General features: G+C 49.5%; 1 protein-coding gene across 1 annotated transcript in view; it reads left to right on the top strand.

Annotated features, from left to right (window-relative positions):
* The first annotated feature begins 2045 nt into the window (after positions 1-2045).
* The window catches only part of Peli2 (pellino E3 ubiquitin protein ligase family member 2), a 133578-nt gene continuing 112577 nt past the window's right edge, over positions 2046-23046 (top strand). The window contains exon 1 of the mRNA XM_032917608.1: positions 2046-2464. Coding sequence (XP_032773499.1) covers positions 2388-2464 — 77 coding nt within the window. The 5' untranslated portion in view covers positions 2046-2387. The remainder of the gene's footprint in view (positions 2465-23046) is intronic.

Genomic DNA, 23046 nt, shown 5'->3' with positions numbered 1-23046 from the left:
CTATGCGCAATTGGGATTGGGAACTTAAAAATTGATTTCATACGTAAGAGCGAGCTATCATTCTCGCGTGGCAATAAGTAGGTAGAGATGAGTGTCCGATATTTCTTTTGAGGCCACAGGACCACCGATGTGCCGCCAGTCCCTACTTGGTCCATTCGTTCACTCAGATCCCACGCCTGTCATTCTTATGCATGCATTCCTGCTGGTCATCAACAGACTGGCTTCCCGGTCTGCAAGCTTGCAAGGTTTACAGTGATTGACAGAACCGATAGACTTACAAGTCCAGAGTTGCCTAAGATCAAAGCCTCCACAGATACAAAAACTCGGAGAAAGCAGAACTACCTGTAAGTAACTTCCACAAAGACAGACTAGAGCTCTACCAACATGCCAGGAGAGCACAGAAAGGTGCCCCTGTGGAGGGCGGAGCTGTCTGGACCAGCTGACAGCAATGGAGGAGTGTCTCTGCCAAAGCTTGGGACAGCTTATGGGAAGCACTCAGCCTCGCGTTTGGGACTTAGTAGGAGGTTAATAAATATTTGTTTCCATCCTCCTAACAGCAGATGCAGAGCGCAGCAAGGAAGAAACAGAGCCAGAAGAGTGAAATGCAAGCACAAAAGCACAGCGTGCCAGGAGAGAAGGGGGTAATTGTAGCCTAGAGATCAGTGGCAGCAACAGAGCAGACTGGGGGAAGTTCACATGACAGAGCGAGGTACTGTAATTAGGGAGATGGGTAACTGTGACGGGACTCAGAGGGCTGCTGACAGTCACATAGTCGATATAGTAAGTGGGACCAGGGAGTAAGGAAACCTACACCCATCCTACGGAAATCTACCAACACTGGATGAAGAGAAAGAACTCATGTCTAAAGGAGGGTCGCTGGCTAAACCTTTACATTTTCATAACAGAGAAAAGCACAGAGGCTATGCACACTAAGCCGGATAGCTAGTTGCCTTTAGTCTAAGAATAGAATTTCTGTAATTAGCGGAAATAAGGTAATTGTTTAATAAAGTTTATTTTTGGCTCATCAATAGCGGAGTAATTTATCTCCTAAGCCTCAATTAAAAGAAGAAAAGCCAGTTACTAACTGAAGTAAAATTCCAGAAAGCGTCATGTCACTACAGTAATAGCCTGTCAGAGAGCGACACACACACGGTGCTGAGCGGTAGAATGGAAGGCTACCCGTGCAATTATTTCTTTTTTAGCTTTTTACTTAGAGTCATAGCCTAAGTGTGTGTGTGTGTGTGTTTATACACTGGGTAGCTTTTGCAGTATTTATTTCTTTAAATATTTAACAGTCTGGAAAGGCAGTGACAGGAATAATATGTAGCGTCTCTAGCATGTTGCAAGGGCTTAATAAATGCTAGAATAATAAATTCCTCTATGATGAAAAACAGCAGTCAGTAAAACTATCACAGCCCACAATATTTTAAAGACACAGCAACATAAAAAAATCATAAAATACAAACGGTGCTTTGATTAAGTCCTGGAAATAAAGGAACATTTGTATTCATTTAAAAAAAAAATCCGCCTAGGTAATTCCCTTTTAAATTCCCCAGGGGGTTGAAAGAAGGGACAGAGATGTGAATAAGGGATTAAAAGTAACTTTTGACTTTTCTTTTCCCTTTTTCCTTTCCTCCTTCTCTCTCTCTCTCCTTTCTTTCCTCCCTTCGTTCTTTCTCTTGGTACACCCCGTGAAATGGTGGGGAGCTCTTGGGGTCCTTCGATTATCCCACCCACCCCCACCCATGGGCAGATTCTTTCTCCTTTCAAGCCCCCCTCAAAGGCTTGGCTTTGAAAGCAGACACCCCCAGATCAGGGCGCGCAGCACCCTGAGCTGGGGGCGGGGAGGGGCAAGACGCCTGGCTTCCAAGCAGGCGGGGCCAGGAGCCCGGGGCACGCGGCTGAGGACGAAGACCCCGCGCTCCAACTTTCCACAGGAAGTGAGGAGAAAAACAGAGCTGCCCCTTTAAGGGCTTCCCTTCCCCTTTACTCTATGTTTACATAACACGGGCGCTCGCGGGCCGCGGGGCTGGCGGGCGGGGGCCGCGGGAGCGCGGAGGCGCGGGCGGCGGCGCGCCGTCCCACCTGCCCGGCCCGCTCAGCCCCCGGCGGCGCGCGCTCCTCCTCCCGCGGGGCTCCGGTCGCCGCTCGCATTCCTAGTCGGGTCCCGCTCGCAGCGGCGGAAGAGCGGGTAGCTCCGGGGAAGCCGGCGGGCGACGCTCGCAGCCACGACGGAGCAGCCGCGGGACTGGCCGCCCCGCGCCCCGTTCGCCGCCGTGCCGTTTCCCGGCGCGCTCACCCCGTTCTCGGGATGGGAGTGTAGCGGCGGCGCGGACTCGGCGGGGATCGCGGCGGAGGCGGCTGCGGCGGCGGCCGAGCACGGCTCCATGTTTTCACCCGGCCAGGAGGAACCCAGCTCCCCCAACAAGGAGCCGGTGAAATACGGGGAGCTGGTGGTCCTGGGGTGAGTTGAGGACGCGGGCGGCGGGGCGTCGCGGAGGGATGCGCTCCTGAGGGCCCGGGTCCCCGGGGCGCTCGTTGCTGCGGCCCGGAGGGCGCTCCTGCACCGCGCGGGGTCGCTCGGTGCAGCCGGGAGCCCGTGGCCGCTGGGGACTTCTGGTTCCTGAGGACCGCGAACGCGGAGCCCTGGAGCCCAGAGCCCAGTCCGCGGGGGTTAAGCATTGTTCCAGTCTGTGACCGGGGCGGCCGGTTGGCCTCCGCTTCTTTACGTCCGGAGTGAGATCGGCCAAGGGCCTGGACCGGGTCCTGGTTTTCCCGGGTCCTCTCAACAACGTTTCCCGGATCCCCCGGGTGTCCATACCTCTTGGGTCTCCGTACCCCTTGATCCCCCTCGGGTCCCTGCACCCCTCGAGCCCCGGCCTTGCCGATGCCCCCGCCAGCCGCGGGGAGCTCGCCACCCTGCCCGCCTTGGCTTCCACTCCGCTGGTAAAAATCACATTTTGAAGATAGTAATTATCCACAATCGTTAAACGGCAGCAATTAAGAGACTTCATCTACTTCCTGAGTTTCCTTGTGACATTTCTATTGTTTACCCTTAATAAACCGGGAGGGAGGCTTCGCAGGATTAAAGCAGGTTAAAGTGGGCAATGAAAAGGGTGTGGGTGGGGGAGGCGGAAAGTGCAGGAAACTCGGCGCTGGAGCAACTTGGGTTTAGTGCTGCAGGGGAAGGATTGTTTTCCCTTTGGATGTGCCGCTCAGGGGAACCCGCGCTTTTGTCCTCTGTTGAAAGATCTGTATTCAGACCCACACGGGTGCTGATGGGTGGACTTAGAGGCACGCGAGGAAGCGACCCCCCTCCCCCACCAGCAGAGACTCAGGGAACTTTGAGAAACGTGTTTTGATTACTACCTCGAAGTAAGAAAAAAAATTCTTTTTAAAGACTTAAGCTCGTCGTCTAAAGTTTCCTAGCCTTCCTCATTTTGTTGCTAGCATTTCTGCGGGGGGTAGCACTGGAAACACCGTTGCTTATTTGGAAGCTCAGCAGTCGAACGCCTTCCGCACCTGCATGGGAATTGCTTGCGCTTAAGAGACAGATGTCAGAGTTCGCTGGGAAGAGGAGGGGATAGGAGGGGAGTGGGGGCGGGGGGGGGGAGCCACAGTTTAGTCTGTCTTATGTAACTTCAGCCCAGCCTGATTTTGTGGAGTTTGGTTTTGTTTATGTGGCTGGCTTCAGACTATGCTTAACACTGTGAATTTGACACAGAAGATTATGCCAGAGCCATTTCATTATTTCCTTTTGAGGCAATCTTCTGGGATGTTTCAGAGCAGTGTAGAGTAAGCTCCGAGAGAGGTTTGTGTTCATAACTAAAAGCGTAGGACACTCCCAATGCCAGGAAAAGAGTTTGTATCCCAGACTGTTGTAATTTAGTGTCTGTGTAACCACATTACCTGTAACACCTGCCCCGTCCTTTACGAATGCTTTTCCTGGATCCGCGATGGCTTAGTGGTTTCTTACCGAGTAGTTGGAGGCCGGCACGGCAATTATCCGCGCACCTACCACATGCCAACACTGTTTGGACATTGGGTATCACCGAATGGCGGACAGGACACTTCCATTTTAATGTGTAACACAGCATAAGTAGAGAGAGAAACCCGAATACGTAAGTGACTAATGATGTCTGTGTTGTCCCCAACTGAAGTTAGTTAACAGTGAGGCTCTGCCATTGTGGGGGCGGGGTAGGGGGGGATGCTGCTTCTTGCCAGCTTTAGGAAGGTCTTTAAGGAAGAAAAATGGGAGCAGCAGATGCTGGTCTGGCTTGTGTATGCCTGAATTGTGGCCGCGGCCCCCTCCCCCTCTTTCTTTCAGATTTCAGACTCTGGCCACATTGGGCACGCTAAAGAGGACCTGAAAAGTAGTGAACTAGTTAGATTTTCACCAAGTCTCACCCAGTTCTGCCCACTGGACTTGAGAGAATGCCTTCCTGACCTTTAAAATAACAAGTGCATTTCAATGAAAAAAAAAAAAAAAGCCATTACTTTGCATGCCCGGTCCTTTGGGGTCTACATATTGGTGAGCAGAGACTGTCTAGGAAATTTTCTTGGTGAAATTATTCTTGGGGCTAAAGATGCTCACAGCCTCTGATGATGTTAGCCTATTTTGTTTACTTGGAAAGTACAGTGACTTTATTTCAACTGCGATGTGATTGTCCTTTTCTCTGTGTTCTGAATCACATGGTAAAATGTTACCTAGGACATTCGGAGAGCAAACCGTCAAGTTGGTTCAGACCTAGATCTGTGTACGTGTGATTCTTGTTATTCTTGAACAGCAGGGGAGAATGCCATGTAGGATTTTAGTGGGGTCATCACTTTCGGTTCAGTTAGTGGGATTGGAATTATTTGGTAATTCTAACCAGTTACTGTTGTCATGGTCGCAAGTCCTTAGTGTGTCCACTGCTTAATTGAAGTTGGAGAAATGATTGGCCGTTTGCTCCTTTTAGCTGAGAAGTATTAATTTGGCTATCACTTTAAAGTTGGGGGAGTGGTTTGGGATTTAAGAGCCATTCAAGGTAGTGGAACCCTGATTAAAGTCTTTTTTTTTTCTTTCTGACGCACTGGCTCTGTGATTATTGATTTAGTTCCTTCCTCTCTGTTTCTTCAGCAATATCAAAATAGTCTCCAAGGAGCCTCTCCGGGGTGTCCTCTGTTACTCTGTGCATTTGCTCAAACATGGAACACTCACAGTTCACAAATTCTAAGTAGCTTGATATTTGTTGATTCTCGTGAGTCTTAAAGTGATAGTGCTAGAATTCACACGGGCACACATCCATTGTCATCATCGTGGAAGAGCAGTCAGTGCTGGGCTCTGGGGTGTGGGAGGGAGTTCAGTGAGCAAGTTTTTGCTGCACAAGCAAGGGGACCCGTGTAAAAGGCGTTCGATCACTTCTGTGATCACTTCTGTAACCGCAGCACTGGGGAGGCAGAGACATGTGGATCCCTGGGGCTCCCAGTCTGGCCAGACTAGTCCAAATGGCCAGCTCCAAATCTGATGAGCGATCCCTCTCAAAAATTACAGTGAAGGGTGACAGAGAAAAACACCCTACCCTGGCCTCTGGCTCCCGGAGGCACGTGTGTGCGTGCATGCATTTGGGTTCACGCGCATGTGCATATACCCACACACACTACACACAAGGCCAGGGATAGGACTGCCTTCTATCAAGTAGCCATGCACAAAACAGGTTTTTAAAAGTCGTAGTAGTCTATAGTTTTGACTGATGGGAGTTCTATGTACAAGATCGTGCACATTTAGTAAAACTCTCTGATCCTTATTCCAGAGAGGCAGAGATGGCCCTGGGACTTGGCCCAGGAGTTGTGAGTGTTTGCTGTCAAGCCTGGCAAACCGAGTTTGACTCAGGCTCCACATAGGTAAATCCCACTGGTAAACTGTCCTCTGACCTCTATCACACCGGAGCCGTGGCGCACGCACGTGCCACTTACAGTCCCCAGAGTACATGAGTGTAATTACTTTTTTAGAAAAAAAAAAAAAGTCATGTTTTGAAGTGAAGCAGACTGAGACAAATAGTTAGCAGAGAGAGGGTTAATCTGGTAATGGAACTTCGCAGTGGCAGGAGTCTGAGAGGAAGGTTATTTAGCCCTTCACAAAGGAACCAGGGCCCTTGAAAGGATGGAGGGCTCCTTTACTTTTGTGTACTTGCCCTGTTGGGTCAGTTTCCTGGTTTTCTGCTGCTGGCTGACTCCAGCTGTGCTACAGGGCCTCAGAGCCCCCTTCTGAATTCATTCTGAAGCAGGCTGCTCTTTCGCGGACTAATGGCCCATCCTGGTTTTGGGGAAGAAATATATTGCTTACTCTCTCGGTTTCCCTCACCTCTGCATTGACTGGGTAATGCATTTTGCAAAGCTTTAGTTCTGATCAGATGGGACACAGAACATGTTGTTTTCAACGCTTTCAGCCAAGGGCTCCGTAGAATTCAGAGAATCCACAAAGTTGGATTTGGAAAAAAAAAAACAACAACAACAAAAAAAAACCTGTTTTTACAGATCTCCACCTGAAATCTAGTATTTCACCCAGGATAGGCAAGGCAGAGAACTGCTGCCTGTTTGTTGCTTAATGTCTTAACATGAAGTCCCGGGAAGTTTGTGGTCGTCCTCAGCTACGTAATGACGTACGCTTAAGGTCAGCTTGTATGTGAGACCCCGCTCAAATACATACGCAATACAGGTGCTGGCTGAGAGTATAGGTTATGGTAAAGCCACTGCCCAGCATGTGCAAAGGCCCTGCTTTTCACCTCCAGCACTTAAACAGACTGTTAGAGGGACCCTTGATTTTCCAATGTAAAGCTATTTTGATAACAAAGTAACTAATTTCACTGGTAATCCATTGTATTTTATTTTATGCATTGAAAACCCCCTTTTCCCCACTCCTGAGCAGGACTCAATGGGCTTCCAGATACTAAAGGATGCTTGGCACAAAAAAGAGGTTTAAGAACCCCCTGGCAGTCAAAGCTTATCATGCACTGTGACTGGAAATGCAATACCCCAGGGAGGGGCCTGCTCTTCCCCTGGATTGGTGGTTGTTCTGCCAGATGAGATAGAGGGCTCTCTTGTTTGACCATGCTATGGACTCAGATTTTAGGGTTTTTAAAGCAGCTTTTATCTACGTCCTTTCTGTGTTGTGCCCTTTGGATTTGCCTTGATGGCCTCTCTTACTGTATACCTTCCTTCCTTTTTGCTGTTGTTTGACCCCAGAGATGTCCAACATTGTAGTTTATAGACGAAGAGATCTTCGACTGTGTAGAGATAAACAGCCAGGTTCCTTGCTGGCACCCAGCATGTGGGGTGATGTGGAGAGCTGCTGCCCGTCTGTTTGCGGAGGGAGCCTCATTCCAAGGCTATTATGGGTTATGATGTTACTGGCTTGGGGTTGCTATGTTTCCCTTTACTAACTTTAGCCTCGTTTGGTGTGTGTGTGTGTCTGTCTGGCTGTCGGCTTGGCAGTCTGGCCTTCTTAGATCTGTTTCTTTCATATGCCAAGACTGAAAACTTTATTAGGACGTTTCATTCAGGATGTATTTCCTCATGCAACTGTCATATCAAGATGCTTTGTTTGAACAAAATAAGACCAGATGGATTCAGGGTCATTAACAGTACGTACTTATCCAAAACATAAAACACAAAATAAGACAGAAGTGAAACAAAATAAGACAGCATTCAGTCCATTATAGGGAGACCCATCCCAGCGCCTTGGTGACACGGGTACAGGGGTAGTGACCTCCCTGAGTGGGATCGTAGGTTGGCTTTTAAATGAATGTAACAGCAACCCATGGGCCTCATTGGCATGGGAGAAAAATATCCAGGCAAAGGAATTGTTAATGACTTAATTAAAGGGCTCTCCTAAGGTGTTTCGAGAAGAAAAACGAAGGTGAAATGATTGAGTCACAAATTGGTTCATTGTCGTCCTTCGTCTTTTGGAAAACAGGTTGATGAACACAGGACATGCTTAGCGCACGTGTCTTAGTTTTGTCCCAGTTGGCCATTCTGAACCACTCTTAGCCACCATGTGTGTGATGATGACTCCTAAGACCTGTGGCTTATGACTTAGACAAGCAGTAAAGGGCGGTTCTTGAAGATGATTCAGCGATGTTACTCTAGTACTGCAGTGTTCGCACCCCCACATGTTGTGAAGCGTTCCTCAAGCGGGGAGCAAAGGGGGCGGAGTCACATCAGGCAAAGGGGGCGGAGTCGCATCAGGCAAAGGGGGCGGAGTCACATCAGGCAAGCCAGGAATTTATCCGTTCAACAAATATTTATTATTACCCTTCCAGACCCTGGGGATGCAGCTAGAAATTAAGGCAGGCGGGCAGGATTCCCACCCAGGCGAATTGCTAGACGCTCTTGTCCCACCCCTGTAGTGACCAGCTATAGTTGAGGCGGAGTTCATTATTTGTCCCCCACATACTTACATGCCGTGCGTGTTACTCAGATGCGCAGGATAGACTTAGTCCGAGCTGCAGAGAGCTTCAGGCTTAGTCAGGAAAAGCAAAAGGCTGTGATGCGTGCTGTCTTTTAGCAGATCCTCTGTAAAATGGGAAGAGGAGGCCAGGAGACAGGCAAGAGGATGCAAAGAACGCTGGTATCTGGGGAGAGCGCAGTGCTTCAGGAAAGCGATTGGGCAGAATAATGAGGTAAAGTGTGAGGTGAGATGGAGACAGGCCACGAGGGGTATTGTGGGAGAGTTTGAGACTACTGCAGGGTTAGACTAGAAAGGTCTGTGGGCAGAGCCTTCTACAGAGAGGGCACCCTGGTGATGGGGAGGAAACTGAAGAGTCCACCAAGGCAAAGACAGAGAGGTCTGTGATCTGGCTTTCCAGACCCTGCGTCCTGTCATTGGGACCTAGTTTTTTTTTTTTTTTCCCTCGGGGCTGGGGATCGAACCCAGGATCTTGCACTTCCTAGGCAAGCGCTCTACCACTGAGCCAAATCCCCAACCCCTGGGACCTAGTTTTATCTCTTGCCTTTGGTCATTGACTACAGACTTATTGGCTAAGGCCTGGCTCTATAAACCCCGGTACTGTCACAGACAAGCACCTGCTCTGTTTACCTCATGTTCACTTTGAGGGACAGAGGGGAAAAAGGGCAGAACTTCAGAGAGTGATTGGGTGTGCGGGAGGAGAGGTCTCGCAGGGTGGGTGCTAGGGAGAAATGGTGGTGGGACCCCTTCAGAGAGAATAATCTAGGACAAGCTGACTGGAGAACGGTCTTCTTCTGAGGACACCCACTGTGTAGGGCTTCCCCTCCTTTTTAGCACACATTCTGGTGTTACAGCCAAAAGGCATTCAGGTATCCTATCAATTAAGGAGGCAGAGGAGTTTTCCCAAGGGAAGACAGGAGGACAGATACGAGACAGATCCTCACGGTGAGCATGAGTCAGTCTGAAGTGATAAGGACATGCATCTGCATGCCCAGTGTGTCGAGCGTGGTCCTTGAATTCTGTCAGCGTTCATTGAAACTGCATGGCCTTCCCTTCGTGTACTTGGATGTACGAGCAGGGACCCGTGAATCCACCAGTCGAGGGGTGCTGGGCACATCTTTTGGGGGCACAGCAGATACTCACGGAGCGTCTCCTCGAGGAGCTACTCTACGGATGTCAGCTATTTCAATTCCAACTTTATTTGTTTTTCTTTTCACGAGTTACCCGCCAGTCATGTGGTCACCTGCACCAAGTTGGGCCTCACAGGGAAGAAGCAGGCCATCTGTTGTGACTTTCCCAGCTGCTCTGAGCTGCACTGCAGCACCATGGTGGCCTTGAAGGGCTGTGGTCATCAGTGCAAGTCCACTAGGGCTGGAAACACTGGGCGTACCAGCGTCTTGGATGGCATCGAATCCATACACATCAGGGTCATTTCAGCCCGGAGTTAAGGCTCGGCTGAGGTTTTCCTTCCAGCCGTCCACACAAAGCTACTCACTCAGATGCGTAAGCGACTTGGTTCCTTGCCTTTTTAGCTCGTGTCAAAATCTGTTTGTAGGATAAGAAGTCATTGTGCTTTCTGCCTCCATTCTCATTAGGAACGGCTCCGCAGAATCCAACCACAGCAGGCAGTCACTGCGTCCAGCTTCTGGGTTTTTGGTAGGAAAAGAGGCTGTTAACTGTTCTAGCAAGCTCCCTAGAGGGGCCTTCACCTCCGCCCTCTTTCTCTTTCTGACCTTTCCCATCCCTCCCCATCCTTGCCTCTCCCCATCCTTCCCTAGACTCTGTGGTGTTCTGAGATTGTGGGATACGCGTCGTCACCACAACACCTCCTGCTCCGTGTAGTGAGGTTTCCCTGGGATGCTTGACTGACGGATTACCTCGAGGAGAGGCTCTTCCTTCAGAAGTAAAGTACTGTAGACAGGGGAATTTGCTTCCGCTCAGCTTCCAGGAAAGTCTTGCAGACCAGGCCCCTCTCCATTTCAAGATGTTCTCCCCGTGCTGCACCTGTTTTCACTTAGTTACTTCAGTGCTTCATTCTAAAGCCTTTCAGGGAAAGTATTGTACTGTCACCGAGGTGGAGCTGAGACCCCTTTCCCAGTTGGTCTTGTGGCTGGATAGTCCTGTGGCTGGAGGGGAGTCGGGTCTTTGACATCACCTTATGCTCTATTCAGACAGCCAGAACTCCCCTGCCTGGCCTGGGTGTGCTGGTGGGTGTGATCCCTCCCTCTCAGACCTGCTGGCCGCAGGGTTTGCTTTGGTCACCGTGGTAGAAGGAACCATGCCAAGCTTCTATGCCTTGCCTTAGTGGCTGCTGTAGCCTCTGCCACACTATACCTTTCACGGGGGCCAAGAAACACTATAGACAAGATGACAGCAGAAACTTAGGGTTTTTGTAGTTCTGAACTTAAGGACCAGGATGTTGGGGTTTCTTCTAAGGCCCCTCTCCTTGGCTGACACATAACCGGTTTCTCACATGTTCTTAGGCTCCTTCGCCTGCCCACCTGCCTCTGGTATCACCCCCATCTACCTTTGATTACCTCTTTTTAAAGCCCATCTCCAAATGCAGTTACATCCTGGCACTTTCTGGGACTTAGTACTTCAGCGTGAATTTTATGGAAGTGCAGTTTTACACCAGACTGTTTCCTTAGCGGAGGGCTGCCCTGTCGAGAAGTTTTGACCACTTCCCTGGAGAGAGAGGTGCTGGCGTCTGAGAGATTTACAAGAGAGGAGGAGGCTTGCAGGACCCGGTCTATGACAGCCACTAAGCTCAGGTTATGGACGGATGAAGGAGAGCAGCAGGGCTCCTTGTGTCCACTGACCTGCCACTTGGCCTTACCCGGAACAGCAAGAAGGCTCTTTCTACCGTCTTGTGTCCAAACGAGAGGGGTGTGTGTGTGTGTGTGTGTGTGTGTGTGTGTGTGTGTGAGAGAGAGAGAGAGAGAGAGAGAGAGAGACAGAGACAGAGAGAGACAGAGAGAGAGAGACAGAGACAGAGACAGAGACAGAGAGACACAGAGAGACAGAGACAGAGACAGTGACAGAGAGAGAGACAGACGTTGTGTGCAGTCATGTTCTGGGAGGCTTGTTCCGAAGCAGCCATACACCATTTGCATGTGGCTCACTTGTTAGATCTGACAACTCTAATATGAAGTGGATTCATGGAGCTCTTGTTGAGTTGTTTTTCTTTCCTTTAGGTTATTGATTACTTCAATTAGCGTAATTACAGTATTTTGGATGAGTTACTCTAAACATTAAATACTGGAGGTTCTGAGAATCTTAGCTAACAGAAGCATCTGGAAGAACTTTATCACATGTAAGTTATCGTCGAGGCTCCTTGCCTAGTCCCTGTCCTCCTCAGTACTATCTTCTGAGCTGTGCCGAGAGCCCACCGCTGACCCGACTGAACTGACAGCCATGCTCTTGGAGACTTTCGCCCCAGATGGGTAAATGCATGGCAGAGGACTTTCCAGGCTCTTAAGGGTTACCTGTTGTGAAATAACAGAGCAAGCAGAAGCTTGAGAAGAGGGAGGAATCCCTCCTGGCATCCTGTAGGTTCCAGACTCCCAGGAGACCAGAAAAAGCATCTCTGCATTGCAGTGAGGGGCAGGTAGCAGCCTGGAAGCTCACATCCCTGTGTGATCCCTGGCTGTGGCTTCGGGAGGTAAGAATGCAGCACAAAACACTTCAGGCCCCACGCAGGCTGTGGAGAGCTGTTCTGTGCTGGCTAAGAAACAGGCAGAAGGTATCTGTGGTGTGGTGTGGTTTTGTGGAGTGGGGGCTTGCTTTCTACAGAGAAGCCGGTCGTGACATCCACAATGCAACAGGCCCTTTCTGGGGCTGGGGCTCTGGGTAGCAAGTAGGGAGAAGTTGCAGATGTGGAAACCACCATCGCTGGCTCGAAACTGGACATGTCCTGTAGAAAGGAAAAAGGAAACCAACTCAGGGACAGTACAGAAAACAGAAGTTCTTCCTGCAGGCCGCTGAGAGAAGTGTAATTTCTAAGTTAACCCCAACGTTTTCTACTTTTAGTCAACGCAGTGTTAAGCGAGACTTTGAAATGTGTTTTTAAGTTTCTAGCATTTACAGTTTTGTAGTGTTAAAGTTTAAAACTGTAATAACATTTGGGACCACCTATAAAATCACATGTGTTTTACGCAGGCATATTGAATTGATCAGGTAGCCATATCAACATTGTGTGGTGTAACCCCTCAGTTTTTGAGAGTGATGACCTTGGGTGGTCTGGCTATGGTACTTCTAGTTGGAGCTCAAGTGAGCCAAGTGTCAAGTGCAGAGACACAGCGTTTGCAGGGAGAGGGTAACAGAGCTCCGGGTTCTGTAAGCTGTTTTCCATTACTCTCCCAAGATTTCAGATTACTCGGGCAGTGAGGTCCCAGCTTAGTGACTGACTCATCCAGGGTCCTCTCTGGTGACAGAGCCTGACAGGGAGGTCAGTGTGTACGGCTCAGCAGTTTGCTTCTTTCCACTCATCTGAGGACAGAGAATGTGTAACCAGGGACATTGGAAAGATTGCCCGAGGCAGCCTTTTGCAGCCTTTGAGCAGTTTTGAAGGGAGAGTGGTTGTTCTGGGACTGCAGGACAGAAGCCACAGGGGCATTGAAACCCTGAGACGGAAGTGCTTGGGGAAGGGGACCCGTGGCTAGTGTCTTATGCGGTATGCAGAGTCAGTGGGCTCTTAAGTTAGGGAACTGGTGATGCTAGTCCCCGTCTTCCCGGACTTTGTAGCGTATTGGCAGAAGAGGACTTGAGCCAATTAAACCTAGCTAGTGGCTGCCAAGTGCAAGGGTAGCCACTGGGAACAAAGCTGGTTTTTGTGTGAGGGACTCAAATTCTCTGACTCTACTTTGGCCTGCCGAGGTGGCAGGATGTGTGGGAGCGAGTGGGGGTGGGTGGGTGGGCGGGCGAGCCTGTTAGTGAGGTGAGAATAGGGTGCATGAAGGCACAGGTAGCCCAGAGAGCTGAGACACTCAGTGTTTAGAAATCATGGTGAGGGTGGATAAGTGGAAGGCTGGAAGGGCAGAGGCTCTGGCCTGGGTAGCTCGGCTGATGGTGAGTGCTTCAGGGTCTTCTGGGTGCAGGAAGAAGCTTTTATACAAGGCTATGAATAGTTGAGTTTGGTAATCCTCTGGCCCTTAGGCGACTCTAGTTCCTTTCCCTTATCTATCTGTCTCTGTCTCTGTCTCTGTCTCTGTCTGTCTATCTCCCTCTCTCCCCCTCTCCCTCTCTCCCTCTCTTCCCCTTCCTCTCTCCCGCTCTCCCCCTCTCCTTCTCTCCCTCTCTCCTTCTCTCCCCCTCTCCCTCTCTCCCTCTCTCCCTCTCTCCCCTTCTCCCTCTCTCTCTCTCTCTCCCTCTCTCTCCCCTTTCCTGCTGAGGGACAGTCCCTCTCAGTGGTTGTAGTACCATTCTGGCAGTGGCGTTTGGGTGACAGTGTGGTCATTTCATGCTGTGGGGGCTTCTTGTCTTAGAGACACGAGCTACAAGTGGTGAATGATTTGGGATCGATCCCCACTGGCCCAGGCAGTCGGGGCCTGATAACCATTTTCCTCTCCACACTCTGGCCTTCCTCCACCCACTCCGGCCTGGCATTCCAACAGGCCCAAGTCACGGTGTCCCTGCGAGTGTCTGCTGGGGTGGGAGGAAGTGGGATGACATCAGAGCCCACCGCTCCCCTCTCCTTGTCTGAGGAGGCTCTTTCTAGTGGCCGCTGACCCCCAGGCCACTCCCGTGGTGGTTCCGAGCAGGCTGCTCCCTCTACTGAAGTCCCACCCCAACCCCACTGCCTTCTGCCAAGCCACACCAGCAGGAGTGTGCATAGAGCCTGGCTTTTTGCTCCAGACCGGCCCCTCAGATGTGTAACCGGGTGGAATTGTGTTTCGGTGATATTTGTGGGAGGCCTGGTTGTTGCTTGCATGCCCTGTTCGGCCTCGGAGTGTCCCTCTCTCCATCTCTGCCTGGTCTTCCGGGTGTACTGCTCATTCCCTTTGAATTGAAGTGAGGCCTCCCGGTGCTGAGAGAACCTGTGCCTGAGGTCTCCGTTAGGGGAGGAAGCAAAGGGAGCTGAGGCTTTTCCCCTTTATGTGGAGACCAGTGATCTCCCCTGGACGGTTGTTTCTTTTTATAAGTCCGTTTCCTCTTCCCTTCAGGAGGGGCGCCCAGAGGGCTGGTTCCTCAGCCCTGATGATGACATCTGATGTTTCTGAGCGCTTATTCTCATCTGAGTCCTATGCAGAAGGGCCGCTGGCCCCAGCCTTGGAACACAAGAAGGCCTCATGGCTTGCTTGCCTTGTAAGTGAAGAAAGGCGGGAGGACTTGGAGCTTTGGGTGACCCCCTCATCCACAGTGCATCTGCTCCACCCCTTGGCTTCCTTTTTTGACCCAGGCTCTCATGTAGCCCTGAGAGTTACAGCTCCTCCCCTGGTTTCACCTTGCCAGGTCTTAGGGGTCCTGAGGATGGAACCCAGGGCTGGACTCCAGCTCGTGTCTCCACTCCCGTTGTCAGACTCTGTGTTCAGCAGCAGCCTAACATCCTTTTGACTGACCTTTTCAGGTTAACCTCCATGCTGTATTGTTTTCATTAAGCACGGAACACAAGACATCATTCCTTTAAGGAAGTTACCAGCAGTAAAAGTGTTTTCTTGCGTTTACAACTTAGATTAGCGTCTTTAGAAAAAAAAAAAAAAAGTCTGCTTTGTTTCCTGTGCATGTTTAAAACAGCAAACACAGGATTTCTGCCCCTGTCTTTCTCACGTGGATGTATCACAGCCGAATTGATGGTTCCAGGAAAACGTGCCTCGATCATGCAGATCCAGCATTCCTAATGCTGCGACTCTTTGATACAGTTTCTCATGTTGTGGTCACCACCAGCCATAAAATTATGGTTGTTGCCACTTCATAACTATAATCTTGCTACTGTTATACATTATGATACGAATATCAGTGTTTTCCAAGAGTCTTAGGTGATCCGTGTGAAAGGCTCATTCAATCCCCCCCCAAGAGGGGTCACGACTCACAAGTTGAGAACGGCCGACCTAGAGCGATTACAGATCATCTCTCCAGCCTCCGGTCCGCCATAGGCCAGCTCTGACCTTGTGACTGAGGTACGAAGTCCTGAAGTCCTTCCTCTTTGCCTTTGCCGTTGAGGAGCTATTTACACCAACATTTTTATTAGGTTGGTAGCTTAGGGAAGGAGCCTCAGTGACACTTCCCTTCCTCAGTAAAGACTGGCATTACCTGTGTCTTGGTGCTGCTATTTGTGGCTCTTTCCTTTCCTGTCTCTTGGCCTTCCTGTTATTGATTAAGGGGGAAGACCCAACAACATTTGTCTCCTCAGTACAGCTTGTTTCAGTGATGAAATTCATTCAGCTCGTCTGAGGGGCACAGATGAGCAGCAGACTGGGAAAGGGACCCTTTTTTTTTTTTTGTTAGCTTAAACTAAGTGTTAAACTGGACCGTGCTCCAGCTTAAGGCTTTGATGGGACTCTGTGACTTAGACCGTGGGAAAGTTTTGTGGTGTGTGGGCTCAGCCTTCCTGTGACTTCAGTAGCACGCTCGATGAGGTACTCATGACCCTGTGTTTCTCAGAAACATTCCTAGCAAACAGACCTCATAAGTATCCGCTGGTGAAAGACCAGGGAACAAGCAGGGTATCTTGATGAGCAGTAGAGGAGGTTATGAGGGGGAAGCTGAGCATGGTAGTGCCACAGGGAAGGGATCGGTCAACACATTGTGATAATGCAGTAAACTACAGGAATCGAGAATCAGGAATCAGGTGGGACACAAAGCAATTCACTCACCAGAAGGCCCTTCAGTCGAATTACCTACAGCAGGTGTCTGCTCCTGTAATACTGTTTTAAATAGAAAAAGGCACCATGAGTCACTTCTCCCCACAAGATAAGAGAGGGAACCATATCTGCATCCCACTAGTTACTTGTGTTCCCCTCCACCACCTAAGTGCATGCTTTGAGGGTTGTGTGTGTGTGTGTGTGTGTGTGTGTGTGTGTGTGAGTCTCACAGGGGGATAGCACAGCATAAACTGCCCCATAGGATGAGCAAAGTGTTCTCTGGGAGGCGGACAGAACACGACCGTAGCCCCTTCCCACCAGGGGCTGAATCACAACCCATCTAGAGGTGATGTCTTCCCCACTGGACAAACGAAGCAGAATTCTGGGCCATTGGGTTTACCAGCATCCAAGGGTGTTCATGTCCAGGAGTGTAACTGGTTAAACTCATGCACCTCAGCTTCCGGAAGTTTGTGCCGTGATGTCCCCTGGCTCACAAGACCGCATCGAGCCTGTGGCACTGTCAGGAATGATTTTCACTCAGGATCAGAAGCAGGCGAAGTTGTGGTTATGATTTGCAGACTTCCTTCTGGATCAGCAGGGTGTGGGGGACCGGGCAGTGGGAGTGGAGGTTTCTGAGAGTCCTGCTGGAGCTGGCTCTGCTGTTTCCACTTCCCCTGGAGCTCCTCCTCCAGGGTCAGGGCAGGGGTCAAAGGATGTCCGCCCCTGTTCTTCCTGTTCGGTCTACGTGGACAAGGGAGCTCCACTCCCCTGAGAGAAGGGCTTTCGTGTGGTCCCTAAGCTCAGACTAAGCGGATCTCTGACCTAGTTGGACTGTTTTAGTCACTTGACCACTACCACTATACTACACGGAAATCACCGAACGATCTCCTCTTTGGTTGTTCTTGAGAATTTGTTTTTTAACCTTCGGTTTCTCTGAGCTTAAATCCACTTTTAAGTTATGTGTCCTGGATTCCTGCAGCCTACAGATATCGACACCAGTCGTTTCAGCTTCCCTCTACCGAAAGCAGTTGTAAAAGGAAAGGAGTTTTAAGGCAGACCGTTTATTCTCCAGCAACATGGTCTCACCCTGAAGAGTTGTACAACAGAAGTCTATGCGAAGAAATTCACTCTCTAGTTACGCTTCATCTACAAACATTTTACAGACTTCACTTTGTACTTACCGTGTGAGTCCCTTTAAAAAGTACTAACCTTATGGCCCAACTAACCTTATTTTTTTTTAAAAAAGAGAATTTGATTCCTGATAAAATTTTAAAATGAAACCAATACCTCTTTTCTTCTTCAAAGTAGGTCTGAGTTAGTTAGCCATTTAACACAAAGTCTCCCTTTTTGGAGGGGGAAGGCCAGGAGTCATCCTGCCATCCCTAAGGCCCCTGTCTTCACAGGATACACGAGGGGAGGATCAAGCAGGCCTACAGGACTTCAGAAAGACTGTTATGTGAGGTGCGGCCTCTGAGAATAAGTCGGTGTAGGCAGAGGAAAACGCTCCTCCGGGATGGTAAATTCTGTGCATACATTGCGTGGGCGAGCTCAGAACACCCATCCCAGCCTTCATGGCTTCCCCTCCACAGTCTGAAATGTGTGTAGACTTCCCTCCTCCTGCCTTTTCAACCTCCCTGCTTCCTTCTGCCTCCCTGCTGTCCACCCCATCCCAGTTCCCTTAGGGGATAGCTTAGGAGGGCACTCAACCGCCTTTCCCTGCATTCCCTTCCTGTCACAGCAAGGATGTCCAGTGAGGCCTCTGGGCCTCCTCAGTGTCCCCTCAGCTGCTCTGTGCCCCAGCACCTGGCGTGAGGCCTACCCTGGCAGAGATAGGCAGAGGGAGTAAGCAACTTTCCTGGATGTGGGAACAGGCCACCCTCCTCCTTGTTCTGGTTTTAAAAATGCATTCTTCCCCTAAAGTAGCTATTTACTTACTCGTACTTAACCAGGCTTCTAAAAAGTCTCCCGACTGCCTTCTGAGGTGCAGCGGGTTGTAAAGTTGTTTACTGCACGGATATGGGGGTGCTCAGTGACAGTTGAGAGTCCCTGAGATGAGATCGAGACAGGCTTAAACTCTCTCTTAAGTTTAACGATGACGAGCATTAGGATGGATAAATACGGAGTTGGGATGGCGGCTTTGGATCTTCTTGGTATTGTAGTATTAAAAAAAAAAAACTTCCAGAAACATCGCAAACCCAGTTCTGTTGACATTGACGAAGCTCTAGTTTTACTTGAAATTAGTTGCCCTGGCTCCTTATCTCTCACCTCGAAGCCACAGAGAAATATTCTTTCCATTATTTTCGCCCAAGGCTTATCGAGGCTGGCTCCGTGTGCTGGCTGGGCTTGGCCGAGTGCGAGCTCACTCTCGCCTTTCTGCTCTTGCCTGGAGAGCTTTATGCTCGCAAAGTGTAGATGTTTGCAGCTAGCCTGTTCTGGGGCCTGTCTCTGCAAACGGGCTGCTCCCGGCCAACCGTACCCCATTACACCACGTTGAGGGTGGCTTGTTGGAGCTTTGAAGCAAGACAGCTGGGGTACTCTAGAAGCCAACTTGAGTTTATGTTTTTCCTCATTATCAGAAGGATATCAGAGATCTTACCATTCAATTCAGTTTCTTTTTTGCTGGAGGGAATGTGGCTAACCAGTGTGATAAGCCATCTCTCTTCTCTTGCCCTTTATCTGCCCCCCTTGCTAGCTTCCCACCCAACCTTCACTCTGGAATCCTCAAGTGAGAATTTCAGCTCCGCCTCCCATTCCCGCTCCTTTCCTTGCAGGGGCCGTGGTAAACAACAAAATGTCTGAAATCCAGATGGTTCGTGTGGCTCAGAGGAAATAAATGGGGAGAACGTGCTGACTTCAATGACCTGCTTGTGCATTGGCCGGCAGCGTGACTGTGTAAAGCACTGTCCTGAGCGGTGTCTGCAACAGCATCCCGGTACTCGAAGTGGGAAGCAGACCCAGACCAAGCTCTGAGAGCGCAGACATCCTCATGACTTCCAGTGCTGAAGGGAAGGGGCGGCCGGCCGCTCAGTGCGCGCACGGGTCTTTGGGAGAAAGCTGCAGTGGGAATGATTTGTGAGATGTGGTTTTGTAAAGCGGCTTTAATGAAACCGTTCATTTGGTCTCCGTTGGGTTAAAATAAGCAACTGTCTTACGGCGAGTCTCCAGCTGAGGAGTTCTGTCTAGTAGATCTTTCCGGAATGATCTACTACATAGATAGACACCTATCAGTAAACAAATGGCCAGGAAATCACAGCCCTTCAAGAACGGTAGCCTCAAGATTTGGGTGGGTGTGTCTGATGAATACGTTTATTATTGAAGATTATCTCTCAGAGGAGATTTCTCCCAAGAGGTGACAAGTGACCCATTACTTTCTTTGATGAATTTATCAGTTGCATATGGTAACCATTATTAAATCGAAAACAGCCTTTATATCCCTACTAGAATATATTTCAAGATCTAGAATGTTTTATTTTTTTCTGGACCAGAGTAGCTGATTTTTTTTTTTTTTTAAAAAGATGCAAGACCAACAATGTAATCCTGTGAAAGTTTTGCTCACTGAGGACTCCCAGCTGAGTGGTTAGTGGTCAGTTTATATGGCAGAGACTCTGCTTGGCCGGCACACCTCAGGGGTTGGGCACACCTCCGGGGTCGGGCACACCTCAGGGGTCAGGCACACCTCAGGAGTGTGTGCGGGCACACCATGGGTGTGGCAGGTGAACTGGTTGCTTAGCAGAAATTGCCATAGAAGAATTTTTCTTTTTTCTAAGTTATGGTTGATTTTATTTTCAAGTACAGCTGGTACCAAGCTGAGTCGTTGGTGGATCTGGCTTGCTCCGTTGTTCTTCCTGTATATTAGTGATCGCCTGATAACTGTGTGAAATTAAAAGAGGCGGAGAACAGGGAACTATGGGAACACTCTAAAAGTCCCTCTCAAGCGTTGGTTCCTGTAAAGTTAGTTAGGGGGCGAAGGCTCAGCATTGCAAGGGTCTTGGCCGTTTAGACGGATGGTTGGGACGGTCAGGAGACTTGTGTGTCCCTGGCCGAGGATCCACACACATTCTGTGCGGCTAAGGTTCTTCAGTGTCCTCACCTGGGTGGGTGGCTCACTGAGGCCAGGGTATCTTTTGACATTCTCAGAGTGTCTGGATCTAGACAGTGGGGCAACAGAATAAACTTGTCAGCCAACCCATCTGTGGAACATGTAATTTCGAAGGATCCCCGTTAGCTAATTATATTTTTAACCTTCGAAACTATAGTTTCTCGAAATGCTTTGGGCCGGGGAAGATGAGATTAAATCATGGTTTCAACCTTGGAGAATTGGGAGCAGAAAGCCAAGCCGGGGCTGTCATCTGTGATCCGTCATTCTCCAGGGCTGCTCATCTAGAAGAGACGCCTTTGTTGAAATCTGAATAAAAACAGTAATTGACTACTTCGGCCTCCTGACCTTGGTGACTGCTACATCTTCTGATGTAATTATTAGTGTAATTCATGGCGTGCCAAGGGTTTTAATTAATGAATAAAGCCCAGACTGGCGTGGGTTCATGCCAGTGGTCTCACTCTTGGTTTGAAGTGTCTTCTTTCCTCTACTCTCTCTGTCCTATTTCAGTCTTCCTTTCTCCTCTTGCTCTCCTCCTCTCCTCCCTCTGTACTCCCCCTTCCCCCTCCCCCCTCCTCCTTTTCTTCCCTACCTTCTCTCTCCCCCCTCCACCTCCTTTTCTTCAGTCTTCTGTGCTCCTCCCACAGCTTTCCTTTTAGGTAGGTAGACCTTGTTGATCCCACTTTTTGTAGCTTTTAGGAATCTTAGGCGTGCAAAATATCCCAAGTATATAGAACCAATCTTCTGAAGCATCTCCTCGAAGCCAGGCTCGAGTGGTGGCCACTCCCCGTGTTCACAGACATCAGTCTGTTTGGGTGCTGCAGTTTTACTCACTAGTTTCCATTGATTCACCGCACAGGCGGAAACAGCATTGGAGTTGCAGGAGTTGGAAATGAGTTTCCTGATGTCTCTCAGAAACTGTTTGATGCCTTAGCATTAACCTAAGAATCGTGCAGGTTTTTTTTTTTTTTTTTCCTTCTTTCTTAGAAGGGAGAGGCTGTTAAGTGTGCAGAGTAAGAGCATTTTTCTCTCTGTAAACTGGAGAAATTTCTTCCGTAATCTTTGGGACAGACAACAGGGAAAACAGAACTTTTTGAGCCGTCTAACATGTAACCATGTAATCAGCATGTCTGGGTGAAAGGGCGTAAAGAAAGCAGAACTTCCTAAGTGGTCCTCTGGTTCTTTTCTACCACCAGGGTAGAGGCAAGACAGCCATCCTGACCCTGCTGCTTAGTCCCCTGGGGATACTGCCTACCGGATTGTCTGAGGCTGGATCCATGCACAGATTGTGTTTGCTCATACATGAAGGAAGAGGGTGGGAGGAGGGCTTTGTTCGTGGTGCCTTCCTCTGAAGGTATTTAGCAGTGCCCTTTATATGTGGAAAAAGAGCCCCTCTCATTGACGCACTGGTTTCCACCTTTATCAAACATCGTTTAAAAGGCAAAATTGTCACTGCCTGGATCCAGTTTGAGGCTTTGGGCTGAGGGCTTGAATTTCAGATCCTAAACTGTTTGACCTTTACCTGTGCTGCCTCAGGGAGTTTAAACTGGTTGATCTTTGCAGAAAAGTTCAGAAGTCTTTACTCTGTTGGGGCTTAAAATCTCTTTCTTTCAGCTTGAAATGAGGCAAGAACACTGGTTCCTGGACCATCCTGATTTCTGCCTGTAGTGGGGAGGACAGTCCCTAGGAAGCATGTTTGCTTGATGCCTTAGAGGGGTAGCTTTGCTACAGACACCCACTGGAGGAGAGCTCGCCCAGTGCCCACATGCTCCAGAGTGCAGATTCGAGCATGCTCATCGGAATATCACACTGTTTGGTTGCTTTCTCCAGGAAAGAAAACATGGTCCCGTGTGGCTTTTTCCTCCCAAACTGACAAGTGTTTGCCGTTTTAAAATTTTCTGAAAAGTCTCAGCAGTGAAGGCAGAGGGGGCTGCCAGCCAGGACTATTACGTAACAGGGATTTGCTCATGAAGTTTGGAGTTGGAATTTTTGTAAGCATCCTCTTTGACATACTTTAAAGTCGGGCTTTCCCGGTAGGGATGTCTGAGTAATGACGGGGTATTTAAATATTAAAGGTTTGTTCTATCAGGCTAATCCTTGCATGCTTTCTCTTCCCATGTAACTGGTTTGTGGTTTTACCGAAGAAGCAAATAGTTTCAGGTCCACTGTCAGTCACATAAAGCCTGCTCATGCATTCCACTGCCTGTCTGGGCTCACGTGGAAACAGTTCTCTCTCCTGAGGTCATTGGCATGTTTGTTTTCTCAGGTGACTTTCACGGCCCACCTTTCACTCCTCCTGCTGACAGAGTTGATGAGGACGTGGGGGGGTGGGTGGGGACCGGGCTTGGATGGGATCTCAGCTGACAGGAGCTAGAGGGATTTTTTTCAGGAGGGAGGCTACATTGTTGCAGGGACAGCTGGGAGGAGGTGGAGTCTTTGGGAAAGCCATAGGATCTTTAATTATCTAACCCAGCACCAGGCCCTGGCCTGACCTTACCCTATGGCTTTTCCATGGCTTTCTGTGGCTGGGTGTGGAGACGCAAGCCAGGAAGGAGAGGAAGACAGATGGGCTGGGGAAGGGGAGTTGCAGGGCAGGAGACACGAGAGAGACTGCAGGGCTGCTGAGTACAGTGAGTGGGATTTAAAACACAGTGTTCTGTGGACATCGTGGTCTCACAAGCATATGAAGTCTATAGAAATTGATT

The sequence above is a fragment of the Rattus rattus genome, chromosome 12, assembly GCF_011064425.1.
Source record: "Rattus rattus isolate New Zealand chromosome 12, Rrattus_CSIRO_v1, whole genome shotgun sequence".
Taxonomy (NCBI): Eukaryota; Metazoa; Chordata; class Mammalia; order Rodentia; family Muridae; genus Rattus; species Rattus rattus.
Note: the sequence above shows the minus strand (reverse complement) of the source record. Positions and strands in the feature narration are given on the sequence as shown.